The 12,755-nt window shown below is 35.0% G+C and overlaps 1 protein-coding gene across 11 annotated transcripts in view; it reads left to right on the forward strand.

Annotated features, from left to right (window-relative positions):
- Positions 1-12,755, forward strand: part of Ask1 (apoptotic signal-regulating kinase 1) — a 75,937-nt gene that overhangs the window by 8,259 nt on the left and 54,923 nt on the right. For 9 of the 11 annotated variants that reach the window (XM_076186492.1, XM_076186495.1, XM_076186496.1 and 6 more), the window contains exons 2-3: positions 10,965-11,165; positions 11,629-11,823. In XM_076186492.1, the coding sequence (XP_076042607.1) occupies positions 10,965-11,165; positions 11,629-11,823 (396 nt within the window). Of the gene's footprint in view, positions 1-9,059; positions 9,164-9,186; positions 10,001-10,964; positions 11,166-11,628; positions 11,824-12,755 lie in introns of those variants that run through there. The other 2 variants (XM_076186502.1, XM_076186503.1) reach the window with 2 other exon arrangements.

Below are 12,755 nucleotides of genomic sequence, written 5' to 3' on the forward strand. Positions count from 1 at the left end.
CCATTGTTAACCAGGACTTGGGTTGCTCTCTCTATTTCTAGATGAGCGGCACTCCAATTACTGGAATGAGTGAGGGCCCTTCTGATAAAAGCTCTAATGGTGGAGTCTTTATAGCGTTGGGGACACTCGCTCATTCCGTTAAGACACAGACCTGGGTTGGTCGGTTTTGTGTATACACTTGTTTTAAAGTAAAGGGGACTTTGTTGGACGAGGATGTCCAAGAAGGGAAGCTTGTTTTCTTGACTAAATTCTATAGTAAAATTAAGTCCAGAAATCTCCTGCAGCATATCTTTTAAGATGGGAAGTTCAGATTTGTCGTCTACTTTAACAAAGATATCGTCAATGTACCTTGCATAAATTGACGGCTTTTTAAAACAGTTAAATGTCTCTTTTTCAACCATCCCCATGAAAAAATTTGCAAAGAGAACACCAAGTGGGGATCCCATAGCTACACCATCAATCTGTCTATACATATTACCTCGAGGACAGACGAACGGGGCCTCCATTGTACATAATTCTAACAGAGCTTTGAGGGCCGCTTTTGGTAAATCGAGTTTGGGAACACCATTCTCGGGATAGACCTCTTCCAGGATGTAGTTAATAGTACGTGAAATTGGTACATGGGTGAATAAACTTTCGGCGTCTAACGAGGCAATAACACCATTGGAATCGGAGTTACTGAGCAGGTCTAAAAAGTCAGCGGCTGACGACAAGCTAAATCTAGAAGGAACAAATGGTGTAAGTAGCTCGTTCAACTTTTTAGCAATAACGTAAGTAGGGGTGGGAATTTGACTGATTATGGGCCTGAGGGGAGATCCTGCTTTGTGAATCTTAACGTTACCATAACAATAACCTAAGCCATAGTTACCTACGAGCTTAGGAAGCTTCAGTCCTCCTGCTTTGGCATTGACGGTATCCACAATTCTATTCGCCTTCGTTTTAATTTCTTCTATGGGGTTCCTCGTGATCCGTTCGAATTTAGTCACATCCATTAGTAAGGTGTCCATCTTGTTCAGGTAGTCTTCGGTGGGGATCAGTACGTAGTGAGCAGCTTTATCAGCACGGCGGATGGTATTATATATATATATATATATATATATATATATATATATATATATATATATATATATATATATGTATATATATATTTATATATATTTATATATATATATATATATATGTGTATATTGGAAATTGGTATGTTATAACACATTTGTAAAAGTTCACTATAAACCCGCTGTCGGAAAAATAATAACGGAAGTACAGGGAAACTGTATATTTTGACTACTATCTGTAGTCCTCTTCAGCAGAATGCTTACTAGAAGTTAAGGTACAAGTATATATGAGGAAGTGAGGGGTAAATAAAAGGGGGATGGGGAAAGTGGGGGGACTCAGGTTACATGCCCTTGAAATGGTTGGGTCAAGGAAGGACAGTTGGTATTTTGTCCGACCGCTCTTAACATTATTTTGTTGACCGCTAACTTCGTAATACAATCTGGGGGCCACTGACCTTTTGAGGTATTAAAGTTAGGATAATGTTTTATTAGAGAAGATTCTACAATTTTCCTTCGATAGCTACAGTGTGATTTAAAAATAATTGATGCATTATCCCAATCTAATCTATGGTCTTTTTGGCTGGCATGAAGGAACACAGCGGAGTTAACTTGTCCATATTTTATGGAGTTTTTATGTTCCTTTAATCTCGTGGACAAATCCCTGCCAGTTTGGCCCCAGTAGACATCATCACAGTCTTTACAAGGCAATTTATATACCCCGGAGTTTTGGTCCACATCATCCCTCCGGTGTACATTTACTACCTTTCTAAAAATGCTGTTTGGATAATTGTAAATAAATTTGATTTGGTTATTAGGTAGAAGTTTGGAGACCGTATATACATGTACTGTATATATATATATATATATATATATATATTATATATGTATATGTTACATATATATCATTTACTATTTACCTGTTTGTTTATTATTTAATTATACCTATGCATTTATTTATTTATTTCATTGTTATTATTTATATTATTATATATTTTTTTATTTTTATTTTAATTACTTATAATTTTTTTACGCATCCGACCTAGTTATGGACCGAAAGGTCTCCTGTCGGCATGCTTCTCCTTTGTAATCCTTTGTAATCCTTATATATACATATATATGTATATGTATATATATACATATATATATATATATATTTATATATACATATATATATATACATATATATATATATATATATATATAGACGTATATATATATATATATATATATATATATGTATATATGTATATACATATGTATATATATACATATATATATGTATATATGTATACACACACATATATATATGTGTATATATATATATGTATACATATATATGTATATATATATACATATATATATATATATGAATTATTTCAAACAAATGAGAGAGAAATGGGTGGGGAAGGGCAAACGAAGATGTGTTGGGAATAGAGTTTATTGCCCTAACGTTTCGACCAACTTGGTCATCTTCAGAGGACATGAGGATGTCCTCTGAAGAAGACCAAGTTGGTCGAAACGTTAGGGCAATAGACTCTATTCCCAACACATCTTCGTTTGCCCTTCCCCACCCATTTCTCTCTCATATAATATAATATATATATATATATATATATATATATATATATATATATATATATATATCTATATATACATATATCTAGACATATATACTGTATATAGACATATATATACATAGATATATACATAGAGATACATATATATATACATATATACAGATATATATATATATATATATATATATACATATTTAAGATTATTTCAGACAAATGAGAGAGAATGTGGGTGGGGAAGGGCAAACGAAGATGTGTTAGGAATAGAGTTTATTGCCCTAAACGTTGCGACCAACTTGGTCTTCTTCAGAGGACTACAGCATTACAGACGGATCACAATTCTTATATTTGTAGTGAGAGGGAGCCCGCCAAGGTATGAGCGTCATGGTTTCCCTTTGGCTAACGATTTAATTATTAGGACACTTGCTGCTTTCGAGAGGCATTTAAATCCGTCTCTGTCGTTGTTGTTCTTGTTGGTGGCGATATGTGCAGCTTCCACAGTTTTTCTCATTTTCTTCTCAAATCCCTCGTGTAGAATTTCTGTGTTGTTCCAATCAGGTAGATGTCCACATTTGTCCAGGTGACGAACCAGGGAGTTAGATGTTCTATGAGCCCTGAGATCGTTTTTGTGCTCACTCAAGCGTTTATTGATCCCTCGACCTGACTCACCGAAGTAAGATGATGGACAACCGTTGCATGGAATACGGTAAACGACACTGAGATTATTACGAATATTATTATGTTTCTTAAATATTTTTCCTATTTTATTGGAAGATATTTTTGCTACATTTATTCCACCTTTTAACAAATAATCATCAATAGCTATGGTGTTTATAGAATTAGGGACAGAAATAAAATGAGACTTATCCTTTCCCGGGGTCCGGACGTTTGAGCCATCGTAGATCTTCTTGGCTTTCCTCATTGTCCTGGTGATCAAACCTCCGGGGTATTTCAGCTTCCTAAAGGTATTCTTGATGTAAGTTCATCCTCTAGGAGTTCTTCACTGCAGATACGAAAAGCTCTGAGAAAGAAACCTATTAGAACACCCGTTTTAACACGTCTGCTGTGTGCTGAAAAATAATGGACAAAGTCGTCCCTATTGGTGGGTTTCCTGTACACCGAGAAACTTACCTGTTGAGAACCTCTGTGTATCAACGTGTCTAAAAATGGTAATTTACACTCTTTTTCTAGTTCAACTGAATTGAATGTCTTTATTCACAGCGTTGAGTCTTCTCAACTTATTTTCTATATTAGTTCCTTTTGGCATCACCACGATTGTCATCCACGTACCTTAACCAAGTGGTACCTCTTCCCATGATGTCGATGTATTTGTCCATTTCTAATACTTCTATGAATAAACATGCCATGACAGCAGATAATGGACAAATACATCGACATCATGGGAAGAGGTACCACTTGGTTAAGGTACGTGGATGACATAATCGTGGTGATGCCAAAAGGAACTAATATAGAAAATAAGTTGAGAAGTGTTCTAATAGGTTTCTTTCTCAGAGCTTTTCGTATCTGCAGTGAAGAACTCCTAGAGGATGAACTTACGTACATCAAGAATACCTTTAGGAAGCTGAAATACCCCGGAGGTTTGATCACCAGGACAATGAGGAAAGCCAAGAAGATCTACGATGGCTCAAACGTCCGGACCCCGGGAAAGGATAAGTCTCATTTTATTTCTGTCCCTAATTCTATAAACACCATAGCTATTGATGATTATTTGTTAAAAGGTGGAATAAATGTAGCAAAAATATCTTCCAATAAAATAGGAAAAATATTTAAGAAACATAATAATATTCGTAATAATCTCAGTGTCGTTTACCGTATTCCATGCAACGGTTGTCCATCATCTTACTTCGGTGAGTCAGGTCGAGGGATCAATAAACGCTTGAGTGAGCACAAAAACGATCTCAGGGCTCATAGAACATCTAACTCCCTGGTTCGTCACCTGGACAAATGTGGACATCTACCTGATTGGAACAACACAGAAATTCTACACGAGGGATTTGAGAAGAAAATGAGAAAAACTGTGGAAGCTGCACATATCGCCGCCAACAAGAACAACAACGACAGAGACGGATTTAAATGCCTCTCGAAAGCAGCAAGTGTCCTAATATTTGAATCGTTAGCCAAAGGGAAAACATGACGCTCATACCTTGGCGGGCTCCCTCTCACTACGAATATAAGAATTGTGATCCGTCTGTAATGCTGTAGTCCTCTGAAGAAGACCAAGTTGGTCGCAACGTTAGGGCAATAAACTCTATTCCTAACACATCTTCGTTTGCCCTTCCCCACCCACATTCTCTCTCATATATATATATATATATATATATATATATATATATATATATATATATATATATACATATATATATATATATACCGTATATATATATGGGGGGAGTGGGTGGTGGATGGGGGGGTGTTGGTATAAGAAAAAAATTTACGCAGCCCGAAGGGTTTTCTCCCCGTCTTCTTCTTTTCTGTATGAGGGGACGGAGAGGGGGAGGGGGTCGCCGAATTTGTGAAGCGGCCTTGCTGTGGATGTGCTGTGTCTTGCGACACTGCTTCTGACCCAGGGCAGTGGACAGGATGCAGGGATGTTTTGTTGTCCAGGAGGTGCCAAGATAAGAGGGAGGGTGAAGGGGAGTGGAATATATAGGAAATGGAATGGGTGGGAGTGATTTCTATGCCTTTTTCTTTTTGGCCACCCCCGTGTAAGGGGGAAAAGCCTTTGGTATATATATATGTATATGTATATGTATATATATATATATATATATACTCTATATATACATATATACTCTATATATACATATATATGTATACATAAGTATATACACGTATGTATACATATATTATATATATATATATATATATATATATATATATATATATATATATATATATATATATATATATATATATATATATATATATATATACATATAATTCCCCGCCAGCTTTTATTGTCCTGTGGATCCCAAACTATGCAATAGCTCGTATAAAAGGTGGATATCTTTATTATGAGTAAGACATTTGTGTTTCTATCCATCATATTTCATGAAATATTGATGTAATTCACGATCATCGACGAGGTTGTCCTGCGAGGTGGACGTCAGAGAGGGGCACCTCCCCATCGCCCATCTTCATAACCCTTCATCCCCATTACCTCTATCTGGAAGTGGAGCCCCAAGGGGCAGTCATTCGGTCTACAGACCGAGCCTAAGATCTTTATAAAATTCGAATGTATTTCCTCCACCTCTTCACACAAGGAGAGCCGAGAATCGGTCACTGCAAGATGGCGACATAGATGTTGCTCCCGTACTAATACAACACAGACATCAGTTCAAAATTTCCCGTCTCCTGTCATACAACATGAAACGCATAGTTCGCCCTTTACAAGTTGTTGCTCCTTTCGTCATAAAATTGTGAAAGGTGCGAAGTACTGGATTGCTTATAGCCTGTACTTTGGAATGTGTATAGGTGACCAAGAAAGACCATGGGCCGCTCATGTGATATGTGGAAGTTGTCGATCAAATTTAGATGCATGACTGAGAGGTGCAAGAAAGGCAATGCCATTCGCTGTGCCGAGAGTTTGGCGAGAGCCAAAAGGATTACAAAGGATTACAAAGGAGGAGCATGCTGACAGGAAATCTTGTGGTCGAATAACTAGGTCGGATGCGAAAAAATCATAATAATGATAAATAAATATAAATAATGATATCAATAATGATGAATAAAATAGATAAATAAGCAGGTAAAATCAAATCATAAACAAAAAGGTAAATAGTAAATAATAATAAATGGACAGGTAAATAATAATAAATAATAATAAAGTAAACAATAATAAAGTAAACGATGATAAAGAGACAATTAGTAACAAATAAACAAATATAAATAAATGGCAGGCATTACAACATCATGCTGTAATCTTAAAGCTACGAACTGAACTACATTGCACTGCCTCTGCAGGAAATTTATTTCATTCATTAACTACACGGTTGGCGAGGTTGTTTCTACCTACTTCCTAAATAGATATATTTTTTGACAGTTGAGACCATTGTTTCTTGTCCGATTCTCATTTTGTGTGAATTTTTTTCACTTTTGATGTCAGTTTCCTTTAGAATCTTTATCAAGTTACCTCTGAGTCCATGTTTTTAATGGAAATATATCCATATGTTTTAGTCGATTTTCGTACTATTTATTTTTGACATTTAGAATCAGTTTTGTGGCTCGCCATTGTATTTTTCCCATTCTGTCAATGTCTTTAATGAGATTGGGTAACCATACGGAAACAGCATATTCCAAATGGGGTCAAACTTACGATTTATATATCTTGTTAATGAGAGGGGGACTAATGAAGTCAAAAGATCACGCAATCAGTACTAGAATTTTATGTAAAAAGGTTCTCGAGAAGGTAAATTATGATAAAGAATTAAATGAGATGTTTATGTTGATTCTAAAATGCTCGCCTTCTTACTTGGATTACAGGATGGATGCATCAAGTATTCATATATTTTTTTCCTATAAGACAGTCGGGCTGATAATGGACACTTCCAGAAAGTGGAGTGCCCCCCCCCCTCCTACGAGATGACTTGCAGCCAGGAAAACTTACTGTTATTAGATAGCCTCTTGTAGAGCCTGCCAGTGTTGCTACCCCCACTTCATATAAATAATAAAGCTTGGTTTTGTCAAACAGTTTGTGAAAGCATTAGATCATGGTGAAGTATTTCAAAAGATTCTTCTGTTGTTTTCAAAACTACCAGAGGCCGCAAAGTAAGGAAAATGTTGAAGTCAATACAACTTGACAATGCAATGAACGGTGTCGAAAGAGAGGTGTGGTGTGCATTTCGAAGTATAGTTAATCCATTCGTTGGTAATGATAAAGACTCAAACTACAAGCAGCTCGTAGCAAAAAGTTTGGAAAGTTATAAGAACTTACGATGTAGAATGTCATTAAAGGTGCACTTTTTGCATTAACATTTGGATTTTTCGTGAAAACTTGGGAGAAGGGAGTGAAGACCATTGTGGGAGGCTCCATCAGGATATTGCCAGTGGATGAAATATACACTGCTATGATGGGGGACAATATATGGTCACTGATGAGTAAAGATGAAGGAGTCACGGTAGGAAATCACGCTTATCAGGGTATTTCAAGCGGGCTCTTATATAAAACCGTATCACATGCTTTTATACTTATATTTCCTCATTAGTTAAAAAGGGAACACAAGGACAAAATATCAGGCACTATTTATAGACAACGTGAATAGAGATAATTTAGTATAGGTTATTTTGTATATAAAACCTAAATTATCTTGTGAAATATCGATGCTATGCAAATTTCAATGTTATTTCTAAAATCAGGAGAGAATACAACCTTGGATTCACAAAAGACCTTTAAAGAAACAAAACTAATGTTACTCAGTGTTATCATTTATATTATAATCATTACTATTATCAATTATATTATCAATATTATTATTATTATTATTATCATTATTGTTATTCATTATCATTATTATAATTATTATTGTTAAATTACTGTTATTGTTATTCTATTGTTATTGTTATTCTATTGTCATTGTTATTCTATTGTTATTGTTATTCTATTGTTATTGTTATTCTATTGTTATTGTTATTCTATTGTTATTGTTATTCTAATATTATATTATCATAATTATCATCATCATCATTATTGTTATTATTATTGTTATTATTATTATTATTATTGTTATTATTATTATTATCAATGTTACAACTCCAATTGAATATTTTCAACGGATTTAGAATTATTTTCTAAAATAAATTTTAATAACTCAAAATACGCAGCGAATTATATAAAATTTACTCGTGGGCATAAAATGTGTGATGAACTCTTACTAACCTCTCCCTCCAAAAATGTATATCAAGTGCGAAAAAGTTTGAGATTTTTTTTTATTTGTCTGCAAGGTATTTTAATACTTTTTTCTGGAATCTCGTTCTTTTTTTAGAGAGGTTTCTATCGTTCTTTCCTCCGCTCCTGCGTTGAATAATTAACGCATATGTAAATCTACAGATTTCAAAAATAGTGCACAATTAAACAACTTGGGTTACTTCTCAGAAGTTTGTATACCTGTATAGAACAATCTAGAACTCTTTATAAACTTTTATGATACGAGATACCTTTAAGCAAAGTAATCGGACCCACAAGCTCATCAGGTATTCTTTAGAGATGTTCTTTTGTTCATGCCCATTAAAGGCCATGAAGGGTTAACAGTAATTTGAATGTACTCTGTTGCATTTAGCACACTGTTTGTACTTTTTCTTTTATCCTTTCATCAGACAAACTAAATTATCAATATGAATTCAGTATACTAACTATGAGTGAAATAAAATTAATGTATACAGATCTAGGTGGCATTGGCATTCGCGGTTCGCACTATAGTCCGCAGTGTTGTTTTCGCTCAGGCAGTGGTGGGTCAGTGCAACCTTGATCAGTGCATCTGATTCAAATATAAAGCAAAAACTCCTAAACATGAATAGGTTAGTGTTTTCATGTGTGAATATAGAATTATTTAATAATCAACTGTAGTGATATTAATAATGCTGGTAGGGATTGAGTCATGTAAAAATAGTAAATTAGATTGCTATTGAAGATTCTTAAATGTCTCAAGTACATTGGTAGTAGTGGCACTAGTAGTAGTAGTACATAGATACAAACCAAAATAAACAAGAAAGTCTGTGTCTAGGCGTGTGTTTAGGCTATGAAGGCATTTGTGTTATTGAAGCTACACAATGGAAATCATTAGTGCTGCGTTGAAAAGGAACAGCGTATATGAATTAGCCATAAATAATGCATTGTTAAGAATTTGTCTGAATTCAGATGACGAAGAAAGTTATAGTTAAATGTCAAGGTGAACCAAAATTATTTTCTATCATGGAGAAAGATTGAGTGATATGATGATTATTATGAAAAGTAACCATAATCAGGCCACTTTAGATTGACCAAACAAAACTTTTTGGTCAAAGAAAATAATTAAAGTTTTGCCTAACTTCTTGTTCACAAGTGAGTGCCCTGTGAACTATAGTTGAATTGCACTAGTGTATAAATGCTATTATTTCCAAAGTTTCATTATGAAGAGAGCACTTTCTCTGAAAGTTTGCAAAAAGTTATGGAATTTATAATTGTGATTAATTATTGTGTAGATGATGGACTTCATTGGGTGATATGAATAATGAAGTGTGTTAAAAGAAATTATTTACCACATTAATACAATGTGTGCTAACAGTGTTAAGTACATAAAGCTTTATAGTACTTGCATGGACTTAATGGAGAAAAATTGTTGTGTTTTTAAGGAAAATATATGATTGACTTGCTGGGTATGTATACTATTTCAACAGTTGTAGTTTAGTAATTTTAAACTACATAAGAAAATGAAAAATATTTAATTATAGGTGGCCTACCTTTGATTGCTTACCTTTACTGGTAATTAAATATAAGAGTCATTGTTCATAAGAAATATCTCCTCAGTTTTATAGTCTCAACATAATTGTCACATGAATTTTTAAAAGAATTGGCTCCCTTACTCATGACTGCTTTGTCAGGGAGGCTGTTCCTGTCATTACCTTTTCTTGTATTAGGATAAAGTTGTCTGTGTGTTCAGCCAGCTTCTTGCTATGTTATATGGTGTCCAATGTATTGTCTCTTGAGGGAAGTGAAATAAAGTTGGCAAATGTTCAGGATGACACAGATTGTTACTTTCTATGTTACTTGTTTAGATGAATTAAGGGTGTGAAGAGTTATTCTCTTTAATATGTTTTGTTGGAGGGCAATTGCTGGCCCAACTATGGGTAGTCTGGCAGTCTATGGGCTGTCAATATGTAGAGTAAGTTGTTCACAGTTTCTTGTACCTGAAGAAAATGAAACTACATTTTTTTGCAGGTGATTTGTTGAATGGTACCTATGCATGGTTACCTGGCCAAAAAAAATAATATTAATTAAAGCAGTTACAGTAGAAGCTATGATGCTAATAGTAATCTTAATTAGTAATAATAGTAATGATATTGATAACAATAATGATAATACTTATCATACTAATAATGATGATGGTAATGGTAATAGTGATACGTGTATAGGATTTTTTTTTTATACCTAAGTTTGAAGTTATATTTTAGTATCTAATGTTCTTGAGATTAGTATTTGTATTATTGTGACTAAGTGCTGCATTTGCAGTGTATTGTTTTGTATGCAAGTGTAAGTATCCATGCCTCAGTTTATATGTATTAGTTAATATTCTATTACACATTATTTTTCTCTCATTTTTAATTAAAAACCATTCCATAGATATACACGATGACAGACAGTCTGGGCAGCAAGAGTGACCACTCAGGCCAGTCAGTGATCCTGGCTGGCCCCAGGGCACGTATGGATGTTGTGTGTGTCATTGACCTCGTGCAAACGGAAAGGGTCAGTCAGCGCAAGAAGGCTTTTGAGGAGGTGAAGGCTTCTTGTCTGGCTGCCAATGCCAACTGTTTCCACATTCAGGTATGTTGGTTTGATTTATTTGTTTCAAAATGATCCCGTCCAGGTATTTCTAAGATTGGCATCAGAGTTTGCCATGGCCTTCTGCATTAGGTTATTAGTTTCAACAACACCTCCCTGTAAAATTTGTCCAAATAATTGTTAATGGAAGGAAAACATAAATGTAAAGTGTAATCTAAGCAAGCAGGGATCCTTGAATGTGCTAGTATTATGGAGGGAATGAATGAAAATTGTTGCCTTCAGTTTCATTGACTGGAAACTTACAGTACCATAATTGGTGGCAGTGGTACCTGGGCTCTCCCGTAAATCTCTTTAGAAGTTTTGGATTGCTTTATAAACAAGTCAACTCAGGTCATCAGATCTGATAAAAATTAGAAGAATTTATATTTGTATACAGTAAGATAAAATTTTCAGTTAACATACTTTTTTTATCTTATGTTTTTTTCTTTTTTGTTCTTCCCCACAGTTTGAGAAACTGGATTTTGGTGAGACAAATGTGTTGGATCAGTTCTATAATGCAGATGTAGCCATTGTAGATCTTTCCATTGTTATGCAGCAACATGCACTCTTCTATCATCTAGGTGTGCGTGAAAGCTTTGCAATGAAAGAAAATATTCTCTTGTATAATGATTATGATGCAGAAGTCACCATTCCCCTCAAGGTATGTAAAAGTTTAGTGTACACAAGTGTCTGTTAATCCAGTCTTTTGCCTTGAGTTTCTTTCATCAGAAACCCACATCCATGCTGTGCATGCAATGGGTATCTTCATACACTGTAGTTCAAGTGTTGTCAGTTAGGATGAGCATATACATGTTCCTTGTATTGAATTGGTAGTCTGTCCTTGCATGTATCATAAATTTACCACCCTGAGAGTCAGGGTGATATTACTAATGGCTATGTTGTGGGATATTAGGTGTTTCATGGTGTGTTGTCTTGTATGATGGTAATGTGAATATATTTTGGATGTATGCTTTTGAGTCAGATTCAGTCAGTGGTTAATTCCAGTATGTATATCTTCAATATCATGGTTATATGTTCTGTGACAACAAAGGCTGTGTATGTGTTTTTTCCTTTCTCCTAGGAAGGTGGGTGATGTAGTAAAGGCTAAGTGTTTACTTTTAGGTTGTGTTGGGTTGGCATATGTATTTCCCACAAAAGGTGCACCACTCCTTTCTCATGTCAGTGCCCACTAGAAGAACAAATTTTCACAATTCACCCATCTCCTCCTGGAGTTGTGTTCCCTGAGGAAAATAGCTTTGGGTGCATATGGTAAATCTGTTGAACAAGGAAGAGAAAGGGCAAAGGAAAAATAGTGATTTGAAGGGATTAAAGGATGCCATGACTCAAAGGGATAACTGTTTCATAGTTGAATGGATTGGGATGGGTGCCACATGGTACAAAGGGAGTAAACCAGTTTTAGTAACTGGGCTCTGCTCTGGAACATCTGTGCTTCAATGCATAACTTTTGACTCAAGTTGTGTGGTAGGGGACCTTTCATCCTCAGGGTGCTTAGATGGGAGGATTGGGTGATAGGGTTTATGTTTTTCAGCCACCACTGATATGCTGTTTGCCCGCAGTTCTCATGCCTTTTTT

This window comes from Oratosquilla oratoria, chromosome 6 (assembly GCF_046742065.1).
Source record: "Oratosquilla oratoria isolate Oo_2021 chromosome 6, ASM4674206v1, whole genome shotgun sequence".
Classification (NCBI taxonomy): domain Eukaryota; kingdom Metazoa; phylum Arthropoda; class Malacostraca; order Stomatopoda; family Squillidae; genus Oratosquilla; species Oratosquilla oratoria.